General features: G+C 47.4%; 1 protein-coding gene across 4 annotated transcripts; it reads left to right on the top strand.

The window, feature by feature from the left end:
- The first annotated feature begins 5,922 nt into the window (after positions 1-5,922).
- CD2 (CD2 molecule) lies at positions 5,923-18,588 on the top strand. 4 transcript variants are annotated; one of them, XM_080801876.1, is made up of 5 exons: positions 5,923-6,029; positions 6,155-6,454; positions 10,682-10,930; positions 14,290-14,400; positions 17,812-18,588. In XM_080801876.1, the coding sequence occupies exons 1-5, from the start codon at positions 5,969-5,971 to the stop codon at positions 18,108-18,110; spliced, it is 1,020 nt and encodes a 339-aa protein (XP_080658002.1). In that variant the 5' UTR covers positions 5,923-5,968; the 3' UTR covers positions 18,111-18,588. The 4 variants fall into 4 exon arrangements, with proteins under 4 accessions (XP_080658002.1, XP_080658001.1, XP_080658000.1 ...); XM_080801875.1 differs by having other exon boundaries at positions 14,290-14,412; positions 17,818-18,588; XM_080801874.1 differs by having other exon boundaries at positions 14,290-14,412.
- The last annotated feature ends 852 nt before the right edge of the window (positions 18,589-19,440 follow it).

Genomic DNA, 19,440 nt, shown 5'->3' with positions numbered 1-19,440 from the left:
AGTCGTTTGGGGCAACAGTCTTTTCTACTGTCGTCCCCTGCTCCCTTTCTCTTGCAGCTGACTTGCTTGTGCCTCATTCTTCTCTCGTGCAGCATCAGGAAGCGGCAAGTGGCGCCCGAACAGGGACCAGAAATGAAACAGGAGAAGAAGCCCCAATGTGAGTTTTTGCACGGCCATGCCTTTTTCCCAATGGTAAGTTGTAGGTACTTATTGAAGGGTATGGGTAATCTAGAGAGCACAAACGATTATCGCCCTTGCGTATGCTTACTGAGATAGCTCCTAAAGGTGGGAGGAGCAAAAGTCCACGAGAGCCAACGCGTGGAGCTTTTAAAAGTAATTAAAGAACACTGCTCCTGGTTCCCTATGTTAGGGACTTTAGATTTACAGACATGGGAAAAAGTAGGTCATAACTTAAAACTTTCGCATGCTAAAGAAAAACCAATTCTGGACACCTAGGTGGCTGAGTGGGTTAAGCCTCTGCCTTCAGCTCAGGTCCTGATCTCAGGGTCCTGGGATCGAGCCCCACATTGGGCTCTCTGCTCAGCAGGGAGCCTGCTTCCCTGTCTCCCTCTCTCTGCCTGCCTCTCTGCCTACTTGTGATCTCTCTCTCTCTCTGTCAAATAAATAAATAAAATCTTTAAAGAAAAAAAAAAAGAAAAACCAATTCCAATTACTACATGGTCTACGTGGACCCTCATTTGCTCCAATTTGGAGTCTTTACAAACCCCTGATTCAGAGAGCAATAATGAATGTTCAAGAGAAACTAAAAAAGAGGAACCTGAACATGCCATCCAGGAGGAAAAAGAAATTACTAAGGCCATCGTAAAGGAATATATAAAGGAGGGATCTCCTCCTCCTCCTCCTCCAATAACAGAACAAAAGGTGCAAATGGCACTGCCGCCATCGGCTCTGCCGTCCTATGAGAATGCACTGTTTAATGTAAAAAATAAAAAATCCAGGAACAACTCTACGCCCCTATTCAGCAGGAAGAAGTTACAAAAGATGAGACCTTCCACCTTCAACAACCTTATAAAAATTTAAGGGTCAAAAATTATTTAAAAAAACCCAAACATGTTGCTATGGTCTTACCTGAAAAATCATATCTACTACCGGTCTCTCAGCACAAAAATCAAAATTAATGGCAGTTATTACATTGTTTCAATATATTTCTTCTGCATTTAATCTGTTATCTGATTCTTTATAAACAGTGTATGTTTTATAGCATATTGAAACTACTAATGTTTCCACATCTGATGTAATATGATGGCACTCATCATGGTAGCCGTAAGTCTTCCTGGATGTTATGCACAGATAGATAACTTTACTTATTGGGCTTATATACCCAATCCTCCCCTGCTCCGTCCAGTAGAGTGGGGAAAAAATATAATACCAATTTATTTAAATGCCTCAAAATGGGTACCTGGAATTTTGGATCCTAGATTGCCACTATTGCCCCTAGAAGGGGGCACAAACATTAATCTTACCTTAGGATATCAAAATAGACCAATATGTATTGGCAATCATTCCAGTTGTCTTATCCCTGATGATCAAAGACGGTTGGTGGACTTTCCTACTAATAATTATCTGACTAAAGTTCAGTTACATTTACTCTCCACCAAAGGATTCCTAGCCAATGAATATCGGGGTCCTAGCTATAGCACAGCAGCACCCCCCTATTCCCGAATGCAAACTGACATAAATGTGGTCTAATAAGAAAATTCGCCCTTGGGGCTCCTGGGTGACTCAGTGGGTTAAAGCCTCTGTCTTCAGCTCAGGTCATGATCCCAGGGGTCCTGGGATCGAGCCCCACATCGGGCTCTCTGCTCAGCAGGGAGCCTGTTTCCCCGGCTCTCTCTCTGCCTGCCTCTCTGCCTACTTGTGATCTCTGTCTGTCAAATAAATAAATAAAATCTTTAAAAATAAAAAAAAAGAAAAAAAAAAGAAAATTCGCCCTTTATGGGAAGATTGTCAAGCTTCTCACCCCAGTATCATTATTAATGATTCCTATGGGATTGTATGGGACTGATCCCCTAAGGGGATGGCAGTCACCAATTGCACTGGGAGACCCTGCTCCTCTCATCAAAATTTTATTTTTATTTATTTTTAAAGATTTTATTTATTTATTTGACAGACAGAGATCACAAGTAGGCAGAGAGGCAGGCAGAGAGAGAGGAGGAAGCAGGCTTCCTGCTGAGCAGAGAGCCCGATTCGGGGCTCGATCCCAGGGCCCTGGGATCATGACGCGAGCCGAAGGCAGAGGCTTTAACCCACTGAGCCACCCAGGCGCCCCTCTCATCAAAATTTTAAATGGCAAGTTTTTGATGATCTCATTTTACCACAAACCTTAACCTCAGGAGATGAGCCTCTGACCTGGCATGGGCAAGGACTTTTGGCGCCATCCCCTTTTGTTAATTATCATAAAAGACAAAAAAATTTATAAAAGGTCACCACCGCTTTAAATCACATAAGAGTTTGGAACAGCTCTTACATTTATCAGTCTAATAACTATACATTCTCCCTTTTCCTGTTAAAAAAAAGAATGGGTAAGAGCATGTGTTAGAGATCCCTATGTTTTTGTTATTGGAAAAATGACTTTTGATCATAACAATAGAAAAATAAACTGTCCCAGATGTAAAATGTTCACCTGTGTACATAAAAATGTTTATACAGACAATTCTATCATTCTCATAGCTAGAATAAGAATAGCTTCTGGTTACCGGTGAAATGCCACTGTGTTTGGGAAAGCTCTCCAGATAGATATACATGTATTTTTAACAGTTTTAAAGGACTGGGTCCAAAGAACAAAAAGATTTCTTGGGTTGCTTATAACAGCTATTTTAGGAATGATAGCCGTTACCGCTACAGCTACCGCTGCAAAAATAGCCTTGCATCAAACTATACAAACCACACAATTTGTACAAAAGTGGCACGAAAATGCAAGCAAAGCTTGGAATCAACAAATGATCATAGATCAAAAATTAAATAAAAGTATCTCTGATTTAGAAGCAGCCATGATATATATAGGAGATGATCTTCAAAATATAAAGCTTAGGCTTCACATTTTATGTGACTGAAATGTTTCTTCCTTCTGTGTTACTCCCCATGCCTATAATAAATCAGAAATATCATGGAGCAAAATTCGCTGTCATATTACCAATCATTCTGGGGATAATCTAACTTTAGATATTAAACAACTTCAAAATACTATTCAAGGAATTACTCACTCATCATTACAATCAGTTCCAGAAATAAGTTTTGCACAAAAAATTAACAACATTCTGTCTAATTTAAACCCTTTTACTTAAATCAAACAAACTGGTCTTGGCGTTATAGATAAAATGATTATTCTTTTTATTGCTGTAATCTTTTTATAGTTAGTCCTCAGATGCACGCGAAAATCCCTCCAACGACTGATGAATCAAAAAGTTACAAAATCAACTTTCCTACTTCTGCACAAACAAAAAGGGGAAAATGTAACTGTCCCTCAGAACAATGTATTACTTAAAATATAACCCATGAGAAATTCTACTAGTTACCAAGCATGTTTAGATATAGCCTCAAGAAAAACACATACTGGCAACAGGCTTCTGGGGGAGAGGACCATATACAGCCTTGAAGCCAAGCCCCTAGGGATGTCCGGCCTGCTCAGGGTGGACCGCCGCCTGCTTCATTTTTCTGTTATCTCCCCTTCCCCACCGAGAGCACTGGTGGCTAATTAGGTAAGTCCTTTGAATCTGCTTGCTCAACTATAAACTTTATACTGCTTGACCAGACATATTTTGCCTTCCTTCTTGTTTATCTACAAGGCATATGATTAATGTGTAGCCTTTTCCCGCTGTTCTGATTACTGTCTGTCTCTAATAAAAACGGGACTGAGGAGTCGTTTGGGGCAACAGTCTTTTCTACTGTCGTCCCCTGCTCCCTTTCTCTTGCAGCTGACTTGTTTGTGCCTCATTCTTCTCCCGTGTGCTGTCAGGAAATGGCATATTTAATTTATTTATTTGACAGAGAGAGAGAGAGTACAAGCAACCAGAGTGGCAGGCAGAGGGAGAGGGGGAAGCAGGCTCCCTACTGAGCAAGGAGCCCGATGTGGGACTGGATCCCAGGACCCTGGGATCATGACCTGAACCGAAGGCAGACACCTAACCGATTGAGCCACCCAGGCGCCCCAACCCTGCATACACTTTGAAAACACATGCATGTCTGGAGTATCCTTTATTCAAAAATAAATAAATAAATAACTTTTCATTACAAAAATAATGTGTTGGTTACCACGATTTCTGCATTCACAGAAAATGGTAAAGTAAAAAGTGCAAATTTCGAATCAGCCTCCTTGACATCTAAGTTTTGAAAGAGAAACACTGTTAAAAGTTCAGCATGTACACTTCCAGACTTTTTTCCATGTATACACTAATTATATAAGGTGATGTGATACAGTATAATTGTCACTTTTTGATCTTCTTTATTCTATTTGAACTGTTATACCGTATTTCATAATATGAATCTACCATCATTTTAGTTGTTTGCAATTTTCTGTTTCAAAAAAATGCTATGACAGACGTCCTTGAGCAGAATTTTTGCACGTTTATTTAAATATCTATGTAGGATAGATTTCTCAAATTAAAATTACTGTGTAAAATATATATATATATATATATATATATTTTTTTTTTTTTTTGAAGTTTGGCAGAAATTGCCAAATTCCATCTCCCATGAGGTATGGCTTTATAGTCCCTTCAATATTGTATGAAGGCGCATGTTTTTTTCTATAATCTGGTCAATAATGTAAATTATTATCTTTTCTAATTTTGCCAATATGGTGGTGCTAATGGTATTCCACGGCTATATTAGATGTCCTCTCATAAGTTTATTGACATTTCTTCTATTAAACATTTCTTCTACAAACTGTTTATTTGTATCTTTGCCCATTAAAAAAACTGAGTTTTCTTTTTTCTTACTAAAAGGTATGATTTATGTTCTTGGATATTAACAATTTTTCATATATATTGCAAATATTTTCCATCATGTCTTTTCCCTTTGTCCATTTCTTTGCCTATAAATAAATGCCCCATTTTTATGTGATCAATTGTGTCCAGCGCAAAACTGGACATTTACTTTGGAAATCTGTCATTGGGTGTCCCTTTTTGCTGTGGCTGTCTCTCTCGGTGCATTTTTTTTTTTCTGAGTGCATCCAATACCTCACCTTATTTCTCTCCCTGAATCACAGATTTCTTCCCTCTTCCCCTCTGAGTCCTCTGTCACTTCCCCTTTTCTCTTTATCTCTTCCTTTCCTTAACTATCTGTAGTATTAACCATCGTAAATGCTCTGAATGATTCGTTCTGGTAGTTGGATAGTATTCCCCAGCTCTGTTTTTGTTTGCTTGGGAACGAGTTCTCATTTACCTAACTGAATTTCAGTGGAGTTGTAACATGTGTGCTAAATGTAAGAACTGGGGATTTCAAGCATTTACCGCTGAGAGTCCATTTATGTGTCCTTTTAATCACAAAGAATTTTAGAACGTAAAAAACAACTGTTTTAGAATGTAAAAAACAACGTAAAAAACGTCTTGTTGGAGGCAGCATAGGGGAATGGATAAAAGCAGGCTGCATGGTTAAATTTGGCTCCTTGTTAACCAAAGGGGGATCCTGAGTGATTTACTTAGCCTCTAGGTTCCTTTTCTCTTTGATGGGGTAACAAAACCCACCCAACGCTGTTGTGAGGATTAAAATGAGATAAGAAGACACCCACGCATGATAAACACACCTGCTTTGGTAAAGGAGCCCATCAGCAGGTTGGTTTGCTGAGTGTGTGTGTGTGAGTGTGTGTGTGTGTCTGCGTGTTTTATGCTAACTGTAAAAGTAAAAAAGAGGCACGTGGTTCAGTTCTCAGAGGTGGATTCCACTGGTCTCACTTCAGTTCCTCTTGCAGGAAGAGCTTAGAGTCATAACAAGGAAACGAACCCTAAAGATGAGCCTTGCCTATCAAGTCTTAGCCAGCTCCCTTCTGATTTTCCTCGTTTCTACCAAAGGTAAGTCGGTGTGGGTCTCCAATGGAGTGAGCATGCTAAAGTGAGCCTGAGAGTCAAAGAGGTCGTGGCCCCACTTTCTCTGGCCGTGCGTCTCAAGATCTCAGGAACTGTCTTGCTTTTTATAGGTGCAGACCCTGAACACAAGGTTGTCTGGGGTACCCTGGGTCATGACTTCGAACTGAACATTTCTAATTTTCAAATGAATGACCATATAGATGATATAGGATGGGAAAAAGGAAGAGCCAAGGTTGCCCGAGTCAAAGAGGGCAAGCTTAAAGGGGCATCTGAAAGATACAATATATCAACAAACGGAGCTCTGAGAATTAAACAGCTAAAGACAGAGGACCAGGATACCTACAAGGTGACTATATATGATACAAATGGAAAGAATGTCTTGGCCGAAACATTTCAATTGATAATTCAAGGTAAGTCTTTGTTCCCCAAATTCCTCCATCTCAGTCTGGGTGCCCTTTAGCAAGCTGGGGAATAGCACGTATGGAATGGCCCCAGCCTGATCTTGGCCTTGGGGGAGCCCTAAAAGAGATCTAATGCATCTCTCCCACCTCAGTGAAGGCTCCGTCCTGTGGAAGACATGGAGTCTCCACGTGGGGAAATACACGGCTGATAGAAGCACAATTCTCTTTGCCTAAAATGCTCTCCTCACTGGTTACGGGGATGTGATCTGCGTATAGAACCTCCTTTAAGGTGGCATCAATCAGGAGGAGAGGAACAGGTGGGCAGAAGGGAAAAGTGGTCACTTCAGGAGGATGAGGAAGGAGCAAGCTGGGTGTGGGGCAGACTAACTGGAGAGCAGTAGGTCTTCCATCCACAGAGACGTTTCAAACCAGGGTGCCCTGGAAGAATCATTATATGGCAGGAAAGGGCTGGAAGTAATGAATTTAAAGATGAACAGCCCTTGGTTCAGATCTGCTCACCATCAGAGTGGTCAAGAGAGGAAGATGACTTTTGCTCTTGCTGTAGAAAACACACTAGGTGTGGCCATACGTATGGGATGCCCTGGGAGAGCTGACGCATGTCCTGAAGACAAGCCAGGGAGCTGCGGCAGCCGCTGTCCGAGGGAGGCGGGTGGGGGTGGGGTGGGGGTGGGGGCACTGCTCCAGGATTCTGAACTCAGGTAGTCTGTTCGAGTCAACAGAGACTAGGAAAAGTTACCGGGGCCAAGGGCCCAGCCTAGACCAATCAAATCAGAATTTCCCCGCATGGGTCCCGGGCATCAGTAGGTGCTCAAGCTCCCCAGAAGACCCTAATGGACAGCCAGAACTGAGGGCCCCCGGAGTCGATAAGGGGTGTCTGCAACATGAGGAAGTAAGAGTATGCCTAGGACACTGGGCAGAGAAAGGATGGGCAAGATGGTTTGGGTGCAGGAGGCTAGGAAGAGAAAGTGAAATGGAAATTACATTGAAGTTGAAAGTCTAGGAACACTTGGCAGGGGGTGAGAAGAAGTGAGAAGGGGAAGAAGCATCTGGAGACCGGAACACCCACATGAGCACAAACCAGAGATTCAGTGGGCAAAAAACCAGTATTTCTGTGCTTCACACAGGAAATGAGCTAGAACCAGGGCTGCTTCCCCCTCCCAGGATCACCCTCCAGCCCTGCTCTCAGCACATGGGCCTGGCAGCAGCCTCTGCTCCAGTGATCCCTGATGTGCCCGTTCCAGGGGCAAATGACAACTCTCGGTACCCTAGTCCCCCACAACCTTGAATAGAGAGCACATTCCAGAAATGGGGCGGGACTGAGAATGGAGCTGGAAGAGGGCTGCTTACAGGCTCTGGGAACCCAGATCTCATGACTCCTGTCCATATGGGCTCCAGTGTTCCCTTCTGGAACATGAGCCTCACGTTTGTGTCTTGTCTAGTAAGGCAGTGATAAGGGCTTACCAGCTTGGTGTCAAGTGCTTTGCTTCACAATCTTACTTAAGGTTCTTGACAATCCCCAGAGCTAGTTGTTATTATCCTCTTATTATCTACAGGGACACAGAAGTGACTTCTCCCAAGTCTCACAGCTTGACAGGAGCAGAGTCAGGGTACAAATCCAGCGCTTGTCTTTACAAGGGTGGTGACATTTTTTTCCCCTGGAACGGCTTTAGTGAGATAGAATTCACGTACCAGAAGTTCACCCACTTAAAGTGTACAATTCAACAGCTTCTGGTATATTCACAGAGTTGTGCAACTGGCACACAATTGACTAGAACATTTTCATTACCCCCAGAATAAACCCCACATTCCTTGGCCCAAAGACAGAGATCTTTCTGTGACACAACAGCCGCCTGCTGAGTGTGTGTCTGTGTGTGTGTGTCCCAATGTCACACAGCATCTTAATTCAGTGTGTGGTCTGGTCCCCATGACTTGCCACATGTCTGCTCTGAGTCTGCTCTGTGTAATAATTACTCCACGGGATATTCAATGAGACAGCTAAGCAAAGATCCCAGCACCTGTGACCCAATACCCATTGTGCAGCGCCAATGCCCTCCCCCACCCCAGTTTCTTCATGCTTTTCATAGCTTTGGTCTCTGTACCTGTATCTCCTTAATGAGGGCGCTGCTGCCTCTAGCTGAAGAGACACTGGAAACCCTCTTAAAAGCATGTGTTAGGGGAAGAATGAATAAATCCTAACAACCTAGAACTAAGGAGTTCTCATCGATGTGATGTGTCCTCCCTTGATCCAGCCATGCCCCTTCCGGGAAGCTACCTTACAGAGAGAGCTTGTCCAAAGACATGGCTTCAAGAGCCTGCTCATCGCCGTGTGGCTTTTATTAGTGAAATGCTGGAAAGGATTGCAAAGTCCCCAGTGGTTATAGACTTATTCATTAAATTAAGAATACATCATTTAAAAAGATGGTAGAGGTGAATATTTATCGATGCTCATAAAGGAAAGAATTTCATAATAGATCATCAGTAAGGAGGAAGTACGCAGACTACAAAATCATGATCCAGTTTTAGTTTTTTAAAACATCACTTATATGGGTATTATATATAGAAATCACCTTGTAAGTATATACATAAAAATATTAAGAATTATTGGCTCTGGTAGTAGAATTGCATGTGATTTTTTTTAAAGATTTTTTTATGTGAGAGAGAGAGAGCACATGAGTAGGGGGAGGGGCAGAGGGAGAAGCAGGCTCCCTGATAAGCAGGGAGCCCAATGTGGGGCTTGATCCCAGAACCCTGAGATCATGACCTGAGCCAAAGGCAGACGCTTAACCGACTGACCCACCCAGGCGCCCTTGCATGTGATTTTTAATCTTGAAACATTTTGCTGCATATGATCAATCTTTACAATGATTGGATGTCACCGTTATAAATAGAAAAAAGATTATTTCCATTTTGAAGAGGCAAGTAAACACCTTGATTTGACCCCTAGACTCTACACTGACTGCCTTGTAGACTCTCCATCTTCTTCATTTTGGATCACACAGAATCTTGGGATGGGAAGAAAAATGAATTTCTACATCCAGATATACTAGGGCAGAAATGAAATCTGATGGGAAAGTTCATGGAGAAGATCCGTTGTCTGGAAGGCAGGGAGGAAGAGAGTCATTGAAAAAGAAGCCATCTGGCTGCATAATGAATGGAGAGAAATTGAGAGAAAGGTGGCAAGCCTGGGGAAAGTAAGAGTTATATGGAGGACAGAAGAGAACAAAAAGGAGGAGGTCAGGCTAGCTAAGAAGTGGTGGAGTTAGGATTTGGACGGGCCCCATCTGAAGCCAAGGGCTTTGTCTTTCATGCCACAGCCTTGGCGTATTATGGTGTCAGAAAAAGAGAGACAGGGAGTTTAGGATTATGAACATAACAGTGGCCACCGATAATGTCAGTACCTAACAATTTGCCCAGGGCTCTGTCACATGTTGTCCCCGTTAGGACAGGCGGGGCATGTCTTCCTTATTATCCATCTCTTACAGATAAGGTCCAAAGGTCCGCTGAGGCATAGTAAGGGGTGGAGCAGCTTTGGGTGGGGAAAGGGGCTGGTGCCCACTCATCCCAGCCCGGCCCTCTGCTCCCAAGACCTGGTGGATGAGTGGGGGTGGGGTTCGTTTGGGACCAAGGTCCCAGACCACACATGGAACGATGCCTTCAGGCTAGGGTTCCTATGCTGCTTTGAAGCACTGCCAGCGCCTCAGGCTTGTGGGGATCAGGACATGTTAACCACTGTACCCATGCTACTGAACTTGGACTTGGAGGAGAGAGCTCCTCCCCGATCTATCCTTTATTAGTGGATGCCCTTAGTCCACCATTTAACCCCAGGTCTTGGGTATGTCCTCTGTAAATGGCAAGAAAACATCAACCTCTTCTGCTTGTTAGGATTAAACGGTATCATGTAAGTGAAAACATTTTAAGGTATAAAATAGCACATTAACACTTGCGATATATATATGTGTGTGTGTGTGTGTGTATATATATATATTTTTTTTTTACTCATGTACTGTAGCTATGAACTTCACACACACAAAAAAAGTGTGCTGAATGTGCTGTATCAAAAAAAGAAAATAAAAAGGATTTTCAAAAATAGCTAGTGGTCTTGGAAACTGTTCCCTGGTCCCAAACTAACTCCATTCCCCACCTCTATTAATAAGTATGTTTACTAAAATCGGAAAATTAGCTAATATGAATTGGATCTTTTTTTTTCCCCCCCAGAGGAGGTTTCAGAACCTGTGATGTTCTGGACTTGTACCAATAGGAGCCTGACCTGTGAGATAAGGAGTGGCACTGACCCCGAATTAACGCTGCATCTAGATAATACACTATTAGATAATGCTGTGGCCAAAACTATTTCTCGGAAGATTGCCACAAACAGGTGGAAGACCAAACAGAGTATGTTATTCAACTGCACGGTCAAGAACAAAGTCAGTAAGCAAAGCAGAACGATGACCATCAATTGTTCAGGTACGTGGCAAGCACTGATCAGAAATCCCAAGCTCAGTTCGCAAACACAGTCTACCAGGTCCAGGGTGGAGACTCACTCTAGTGCCTGGGTCTCGGGGCTGGGAGGCAGCCTGGGCTCAGGGCGAGAACTGAGAACACACTTCCTTCTAGAAACCTCTAAGGGAAGCCTTGGAGGAGACAGAAGGTGGTCTTCTATGGTTACCCATCGTGGGCTCCACGGAGCACCATGTCACCTTGGAGAATTACAAAGATCCTCTTCTGGGAGAAAGAATTGCCCAGTTGAAGAGCTAGAAAAAGCTGTAGAGGTTATCTCATGCAAACCCCCATTTCCCAGAGAGGTCAACTGATTTGCCCAAGGTCTCTCAGGTAGTCAATGACCAGGATTGTGATTCCCAGAGTAACCATGGAAAAGGGAGCAAAAAAGATTGCTTTCTGGAAGAGTGATGGGCAGTACCTCCTATCAGGAGCCAGAGTAGAAATCCAGAAGTGAGGGGCATGGAGAGAGGATGAGCTCAAGGCCTGGGAGGATGGTAGACACGGTGAGGCAATGTTCCTCTTGCCATAGAACTGACAGCCCCACATCAGGAAGTCCTGAAACCCAGGAGTGTAAGCTCATCCCCCAGAGTACTGCTTGACATGAGTCCCGGAAATAATGTTTGAGAGGCAGCCTGCCGTAGGGGGAGCTCTGGGAACCAGAGGCCTGGACTTCTAGTTCATGTCTGTCCAAATTCAGTGGGATTACCTTGTCCGAGGTCCTTCCTCTCTCTGGGTTTCAGCCTCCTGGTCCACAAAGAGAACGAACCCCGCGATCCCTCAGTTTCCTCGTCTGGCACTTTGTCTGCTTAACCCTTCTGAAGGGAGACTGAACACAGAAAAGTAGTTCCTCAGCCAGAGGCCCTGAGATTCTACAGGGACTATGGCTGCTGAGTTACCTCAGGAAACAGCCCTGAAGCTGGTATGGAGTCAGACGTGAGGCTTTCTTATATAGGCCTTGAAGGAGTTATCTGCCACGGCACAACAAATTATCTTTGTTGGTGGCTTAAAACACCAGAGACTCTCTTGCAGTTTCTTTGAGTCATGAGTCTGGGAGTGTCTTCCCCGGGCACTTGTGGCCCTTACATGCGGCTGCAGTCAGGAGGCTGGCCGGGACCACAGTCAGGTGGGTTGGGTCCAGGCTCTGAGGGGGGAGGACCCACATCAGGGCTCGCTCTCAGGGACTGTTGGGCGCCTCACAACATGGCTACTAGCTGTCCTCAGGGCAGGTTAAGAGAGAGCCTGAGGGAGTGCCTGAGGCAAATGCCAAGGTCTATTTGTAACTTAGTCTCAGGGGTACTATCCCATTACTTCTGCCATATTCTGTTCTTTAGGAGCGACTCAGTAAGCCCAGCCCATGTGCATAGGAGGGGATTGCACAAAGATGGGAATACCAGGGGGCTGGGGGCTTTTGGGGGACATCTTAGAGGCTGCCCATTGCACGCTAGAGGGGCATCACTTCACCCCCCATGTTAGCCCACCAGCCATGACTCCATAACCCCCCATCATGAAGGCGCAGTGGGCAAAGCTGCCCTTCCTTGACTTCACGGCCTCTTTTCTCCCTTCCGGGAAGGACATGCTTCTACTAAAAGTTATTCATTGTTTATCTGAAATTCAAATGTAACTGCATTTCCTGTGGTTTATTTGGCAACCCATTTCTTCATGTTTATTCTAACCAGATCCCACCAGTATAGAAATCTCTGTGCATCGGGGATGGTGGGGGGGGGGGAGTGGGGGAGGGGCGCGTGCTTTCGAATACCCTCAAAGAGATCACCTTCACAGTCCAGGTCAGGGAGAGGCAAGGAAAAGATCACCTATTTGACTCAGCAAAAGCGAGCATATCCTTGAAACCAAGGCACTGAGGGAGGAGCAGGAATGGACACAGAAAGACCACCTCCCATGGACTCATGGGGGCATCATCTCCATGAGGGCATGCAGGAAGTCGTAGGCTTGGATTTAGAGATGGTGAGGGTGTGGTTTTGAATGATGGAGCCCCAGCTTCCTCTGAGACCAGCTGGAATGTTCCCTGCCGAGAGCACCCCAGGTGCCGTGGAGGGCCCTGCTGGACAGACCTGTGAATAGACAGTGTGAGGCATGCCTCCACTTCCATGAGTGCCCCAGACAGAGGTGTGGGGCCCCTTGGTGTGAGGACTCAGGGAAGCTGAGCGGAGGCTGCATGGCCCAGCCGGTACTCTCTGACCTATTCTCACCAGGTCAGACCCTGGGAAGGTCAGCCCAAGAGAGACTCCTGCGGTCCCTGGCTCCAGCCTGCGGAGCCTTCAAGGACCCCAGTGTTTTCTTGGTCCCATGGAATGTTCCAGTGGAAGCACCTCTGTCCACAGAGCAGGGGAGGTTGTGTGACTGGCAGGTGGAGAGTGGGGCAGAGAGGAGACAAAGTGAGGAACGAAAGTGAGAATTAACAGACTGTTGCTGTCGGAAAATCTGCTTGGTTTGGTTTTTGGGCCTCTGGCTTACTCCCAGGCCTCATTCCGGGATTGTGTGTATCAGGGTCTTCCGAGGGATGTTTGGCTGGAAGAGGGTTTCCTTGTGATGCTGGCTGAGCTCCACTTTGTCTGCCAGATGCATGAGTCCCCTGACACCCGGCCCCAGCTGTGGCCTCTCTAACTGTGCTTGACTCACCAAGGGCAGGTGGCCCAGTCCCTCTCCTGGGGACACAGCTCCCAGAAATGCTGGTGCACAGAGCTCTACTAAGAGCCAGAACTCGCCTCTGTGTGTTGTTTTACAGTTTACAAAGCACTTTCACATCCATTATCTGATTGACCTCCAACAGCCACCTTGTGATGCAAGTTTCCTGATCTCCTTTGTATGCCGAATGGAACGGGCTCAGAGAGGTGGAGTAGCTTGCCAAAGGTCACACAGCTCCTGCCTAGAAGAGGCAATGGCTTCAAACCCATTTCTCTAAACACCAAGTGTTATCCTCATTGAGGTGCGGCAACTGAAGGTCTGCAAAGTGACCCTAGATTGTCTTTCAACTCCTTCTCAGAGTGAAACTTCTGTGACATGCTCCTTGAGAGGGGGGCAGAGGGTGATGGGCAATGCCCAGCACATGAAGAATTTGGCATTTCTAGCGCAGAGCAGCAGCCCCCCACCCCAGGAGCCATCTGGGAGGCTTATCCCAGACTCCGTGCCCTTTCAGAGATCAACACAACCGACAGCCTTCTTGAGTTTGGCTTTTCTGAGGTGGAAAAGCCTCAGGAGGCTCTTTTATCTCCTTCACGTGGGAGGTGGGAGTCCTTGGCCAGAGCCATGAAACAGCCCCTTGGCCCAGGGCCCCTCACCTCTATCCATTTCTGTCCCTCTTGCAGAGAAAGGTCTGGACATCTATCTCATCATTGGCATCCTTGGAGGAGGCCTCATCTTCTTAGTCTTTGTGATACTACTCATTTTCTACATCAACCAGAGGAAAAAACAGAATGGTAGGAGACATGGTAAGGTCCCCCGCTTCTGTCCCATAGCAGGCCCCGGGCAAAATCCCCATGGAAACAACTCATGGGGATGACACTGAGAGTCTAGAAGGAAAATGAGGGAGATGGGGAGTTTCAGAATGTCAAGGGTTATAACCGGCGGTTACAGGTTTTTCCATTCTCTGGTTAGCTTGATCTTTGAAAAACAAATTCTCTGTGGTGACAGTGGGAGAGTGTTGAGAAGCCAGATCCTGCTTGGCCCCTTGGAATCCACCACCAAGGCTGGCTTGGTTGAAGCCCCGTGTGGACGTATTTTCAATGAACCACACATCTCTACGTGGGTAGAATGATTGGCTTCAAAACATGAGCAAACATCTCTTCCTCCCTTTAGGCAGGGGTGGAGGGGGGCAATGTGTGTTCAGAACCACGCTCCTAGGAGCACAGGCAAAATTTCTGGGGCCCACAGGATACGTGTGGTCTAAATCCAGGGAGTTATACCCCTTTTTTCAATTTGGTGCTCAGAGGGGATGTGCTGGTGCTGGGACTGTTTCTTCCTCAAATCATGCCTGTCCAACAACCCAGCAAGAATGAAAATGTCATGCTCATAAGTAGGGAGCCGGCTCCTGGAGCACAGGCCACCCGAGACAGTGAGTTCAGAGAATGGCACAGCAGGTGTCCCTGCAGACTCTGGGGGTGCCAGGACCCCAAGACAGGCAGCCAGGCAAGCAGACCCCTCGGATTCTGTGCAATCTGACATGCCCAGCAGGACTGGGTCCTCTCACTCTGGGTCTCTCCCTAGAGAAGGCCCAGGATGCCCACGCCGGTGGTCTGCAGCACCACCCAAACATGGACCTGGCTGAACCTGTCCAGGCAGGGGTGGTCTTAGGCCCTCTTTGGACTTGGCTTCCTTACTTCAGACTTCTCACCTTGGGTCCCCTTCGGGTCACTGCCCCCAGCGTGGTGCCATGTTTCCACTGCCATCTTTCCAGTACTCTCTGTCCGCATGGAGCAGAATTTCTTGTTAGTCCTGTGGCCACCCATGGCTCCCTCGCCTCTGTGCCCTGTTCAGGCTATTTTCTGTCCAAGTCCCCTTACAAAAACCCTTTCTCCATTGCCTGAGGGTCAATGATCACATATTCCTCCAAGCCCGTGACAAGGCAATCCCAGCTTTCAACACGATAATTAGCTCACATTGACAAAGCAATCACTTGGGCCAGGGACTAACCTCTGTAATATAATGCTTTGCGTTCATTATTGTATCCAACTCCCCAAGTCATCTTCTGAAATAGATAATATTCATACAGATGAGAAAATTTAAGCTCGGTGTGGCTAAATGATTTCCCCCAGATCCTATGGCCCATGGGCTGAGTCAGGACTAGGGTGAGACAAACAAGGAGTTCCATGCCATTGAAGGAGACCATCACCCCCAGCCCCCACCCTGTCCTTGCTCACCCCTGAAGTGAGTGCCCTTCCATTATGTGCCCTGGCTCTCTTACTCGCTTCACCCTAGCCTGGGCCCTGGGTGCAGAACCAGGAGGTGAGATGAGGGGGACACTAGGCCCGGATTAATTCCCGGGAGCAGACACTTGGGCAGTGGCTGCCGTGACCAGGGTGGGCATGCTGGGCGCTTCCCCGGTCCTGCTCTGCCAGGCAGGCCGCTGAGAGCCACAGCCCACCTGTCTGTGCAATGCAGCCTGCGGCTTGGCTGCTTGGCCACACTCGACTCCTCCCCCCAGAGCTCATGGGACTCTGTCTGCACCTCTCTGGTGACTCTGGGCTCTTACCAGAGACTGACATTGTGGTTCGCAGTCCTGGTTCCAGTCCCTTGATTTTAGGCTTCCTGAGGGCAAGTATCTTGTCTGGTCACTGTTGTGTATCCGAGCCATTGCTGCTGCTTAGCAATGGCTCCTAAATCTAGAAGGTGGGCAATAAATGCGTGAAGGACAAATGTACAGAACAGGGGGTGAACAGACTCCCAAGCAAATGGGCAGCCCGAGCTTGCCTTAGAGGCAATGAGGGAGGCTTCTCCAAAACCACATGGCTGGGAACTGGACTCGGTCGGGGTCAGAGTCCTCTCCACAGCTTCCTGGGCCCCCCTCAGCTTCCTCGGGGCATCAGAGATGGCATAGAGGATGTGTTTTTCTCTTTCCGTGCCCTTTACCTTTTGTGCTTAGAGCACTCTGGCCTTCCTGTGTCACAGCCACATCATTGGACTCTGAGTCTTCATGTGGAAACTCCCTAATGCCTGGATTTCCAGCCCTCAGAGGAGGCTGTGCCCCTGACATCCTCACCGGAAATTACAGGGCCATGTTCTGAGAGGACCAGGGCTCCTAAGCTGAACATGCCCATGTCAACTCGAGGGACCCTTCACGGGCCCCAGGAGAACATTCTCTTCCTAACTCCCTCGGGAGCCCTGCAAGGATGGCTTTGGACAGAGGGACTGGGACACAGTCCTTGGAGCCCAGCGGAGGCTGGAGGGCCAGAGGGGCCCTTCAGGCCTAGAGAAGCTGAGCCTCCTCATGCATTCCCTGTGTAGTTTTTTTTTTTTTTTAAGATTTTGTTTATTTATTTGACAGAGATCACAAGTAGGCAGAGAGGCAGGCAGAGAGAGAGAGGGAGTAGCAGGCTCCCTGCTGAGCAGAGAGCCTGATTTAGGGCTCGATCCCAGGACCCTGAGATCATGACCTGAGCTGAAGGCAGGGCTTTAACCCACTGAGCCACCCAGGCACTCCCCACCACCCCGGGTAGTTTTAAAACATCGAAGGAACAACCGCATCATTGGGAGTTGTGGGCCCGTCTTCAAGGACTGCTGTCACACATCACGGAAAATCCCAGAGGGGTGATAGGCCAAGAAATTCTTGTCCTCCCAAGCCCAAGAGGATGGGGCTTGCTTATGAATTTCTGAGAAACTAGCAAGTTTCTGAGGGCTAAAGGGCCTGTTGCCTATATTCCAGCCCCTCACCAGAATGAGAGCTCTTCGAGCAAGAACTGGATGAAAGGCAGAGCTCACAGGGAAACCCACCTGAAAGCAGGTGGTTACTAACGTCCCCTTTGATTCTGGAGCTCCTATCCTAAGAGCTCTAACCCCAAGGTGCTCTCAGGGCATGGTCTCTAGGGTAACCCAGAGGCAGGGCTCTGAGATCTGAGTGCCCTCTCCATGCGCAGGACAGACAGGCACAAAGGCCTCTAGCTGCCTCTTTGCCTCTGGTTCCCTGAGTTCCTGAAAGCCTGGGGCTTTTACTTTACCCTGCCGGTAGGCGCTTCTGTCTCCCCTGCAGGACCTGGAAATTGTATAGGGTTAGAGTGGCTTCTGCTTCCTCACTGCTTCCCCCCACACAGTTAGCATGACATCTCGTACACTCAATAAATAGTGACCTTGACCCTGTCTCGCCAAGAGAACTCTCAGAAGTTTTATTGTTGCAGGTGAAGAGCTGGAGGTAAGAACATGCAGCGTAACCTCCAAGGAAAGACGCCAGAAGCCCCGCCAGGTCCCAGGATCAGCTCCTCAAAACCCAGCCGTGTGCCAGCCTCCTCCACCACCTAGTCATCGGCCCCAGGCCCCTTGTCCTCGGCCCCCGCCTCCGAGCCACCGTGTCCACCACCACCCACAGAAGAAGGCTCCTCCTGCATCGGCCACACAAGTTCACCAGCAGAAAGGTCCTCCCCTCCCCAGGCCTCGAGTTCAACCGAAACCTCCCCACGGGGCCACTGAAAACTCATAATTCTGTCACCTGGCATGGAGTTCCCTTCCTCGAATTCAAAGAGATAGGAATTGTTCTTTTCCGTGAAGGCACGGTGGAGTTTCCCCACCGCGCAGGATCCGCACCTGCGTTTGCATCAAGTGCATTCTGCCAGTTAGGATTACTGCCCGCTGGGCTTGTGGGCCATGGCTGTGCCCGCATCTCCCAGCTCCTCCACATGCACGGACACCTGGAGCCTCTGGCCTCCTCCCGGATCCTCATCATGCCAGGAAGGGCTAGCAATTCAAGGGCTAGCATCACGATGACGGGCTACCGAGCACAAAGTCCTAGACCTCTCCTCGCCTCCCCTTCGGCTCATGCACAGACAGGAGATGTCTCACCGCCTCTGTGGCTTGCTGCAAGCGGCTGACCTGCCCGAGAGACTGCTGGGTTTCTTCTGTGCCTGGTGAACACTTGCCCACCATCTTAAGGGGAGAAGTGAAATAAAAGCTTTGATTTGACCCAGTGTCTGCTCATTGTAGAAAGAAATGCAGCAGCAAGCTGCTGGGTGAGAAAGAGGCTGGGTGGTGTGACAGCAGGATCAAGTTTGGTCACCCCGGTTCACCTGGACCACCGACTCCCCCCATCCTGCCACCAGAACATGTTGCCCAGGTCTCGGCTGCAAAGCTGGCCCAACAAGTTATTGGTAGATTTGTCTAATGCACTGAAACCTTTACATGCAAACTGCGACCGAGAGGCACCAGCAAACGTAATCGTTTGGGTCTTACTTCCTTGACGGTTCAGACATAGTCACAGTGGTCTGTAGAATCGTCCTTGGTAAGAAGGGAATCTTGACTCCCACAGGTGCTGTGAGGCTACCAAACATCAGCAAAGGGCAGGCTGAGAGTCAACTGTGGGGCATCAAGTCCCCAGGGTCTTACATGGCCACGAGGCAAAGATCATCTCCCATCCTCAGCCAGCAGCCGTGCTAGCTGTAGAGGGGGAAGTGGAAAGAAAAACAAAACAGTTTTCAGTTAAGGTCTTAAAACAATAGGCAGTGAGCAGGCACCTGCTTTGAAATGTTTGGTGCCATGTTTGTGGTCCCGTCCGCCCTCCTTCTCCTGGCTTCTTAGACTTGCTAAACCTTGTCAAGATCTGGCAGGAAGCTCTGAGGTCTAAACCACAAAGCCTTTGTGTATTCAGGGCTTCCTGTGAGAGCTCGCTCAGGGAGGAACCGCGCCTGCCTCTGAGCCTAGTGTCTCCTGTGTCGGTACCCGGAGTTAATCTCAAGGGTAAGGATGAATGAGTGCCCACGGCCTCCTGAAATTCACACATGAAATCCAGCCAAAGAGCAGTCATCCCAGGACCCACC

The sequence above is a fragment of the Martes martes genome, assembly GCF_963455335.1.
Source record: "Martes martes genome assembly, chromosome: 4".
NCBI lineage: Eukaryota > Metazoa > Chordata > Mammalia > Carnivora > Mustelidae > Martes > Martes martes.
The sequence above is the reverse complement of the archived record's forward strand: the minus strand, read 5'-3'. Positions and strand labels throughout refer to the sequence as shown.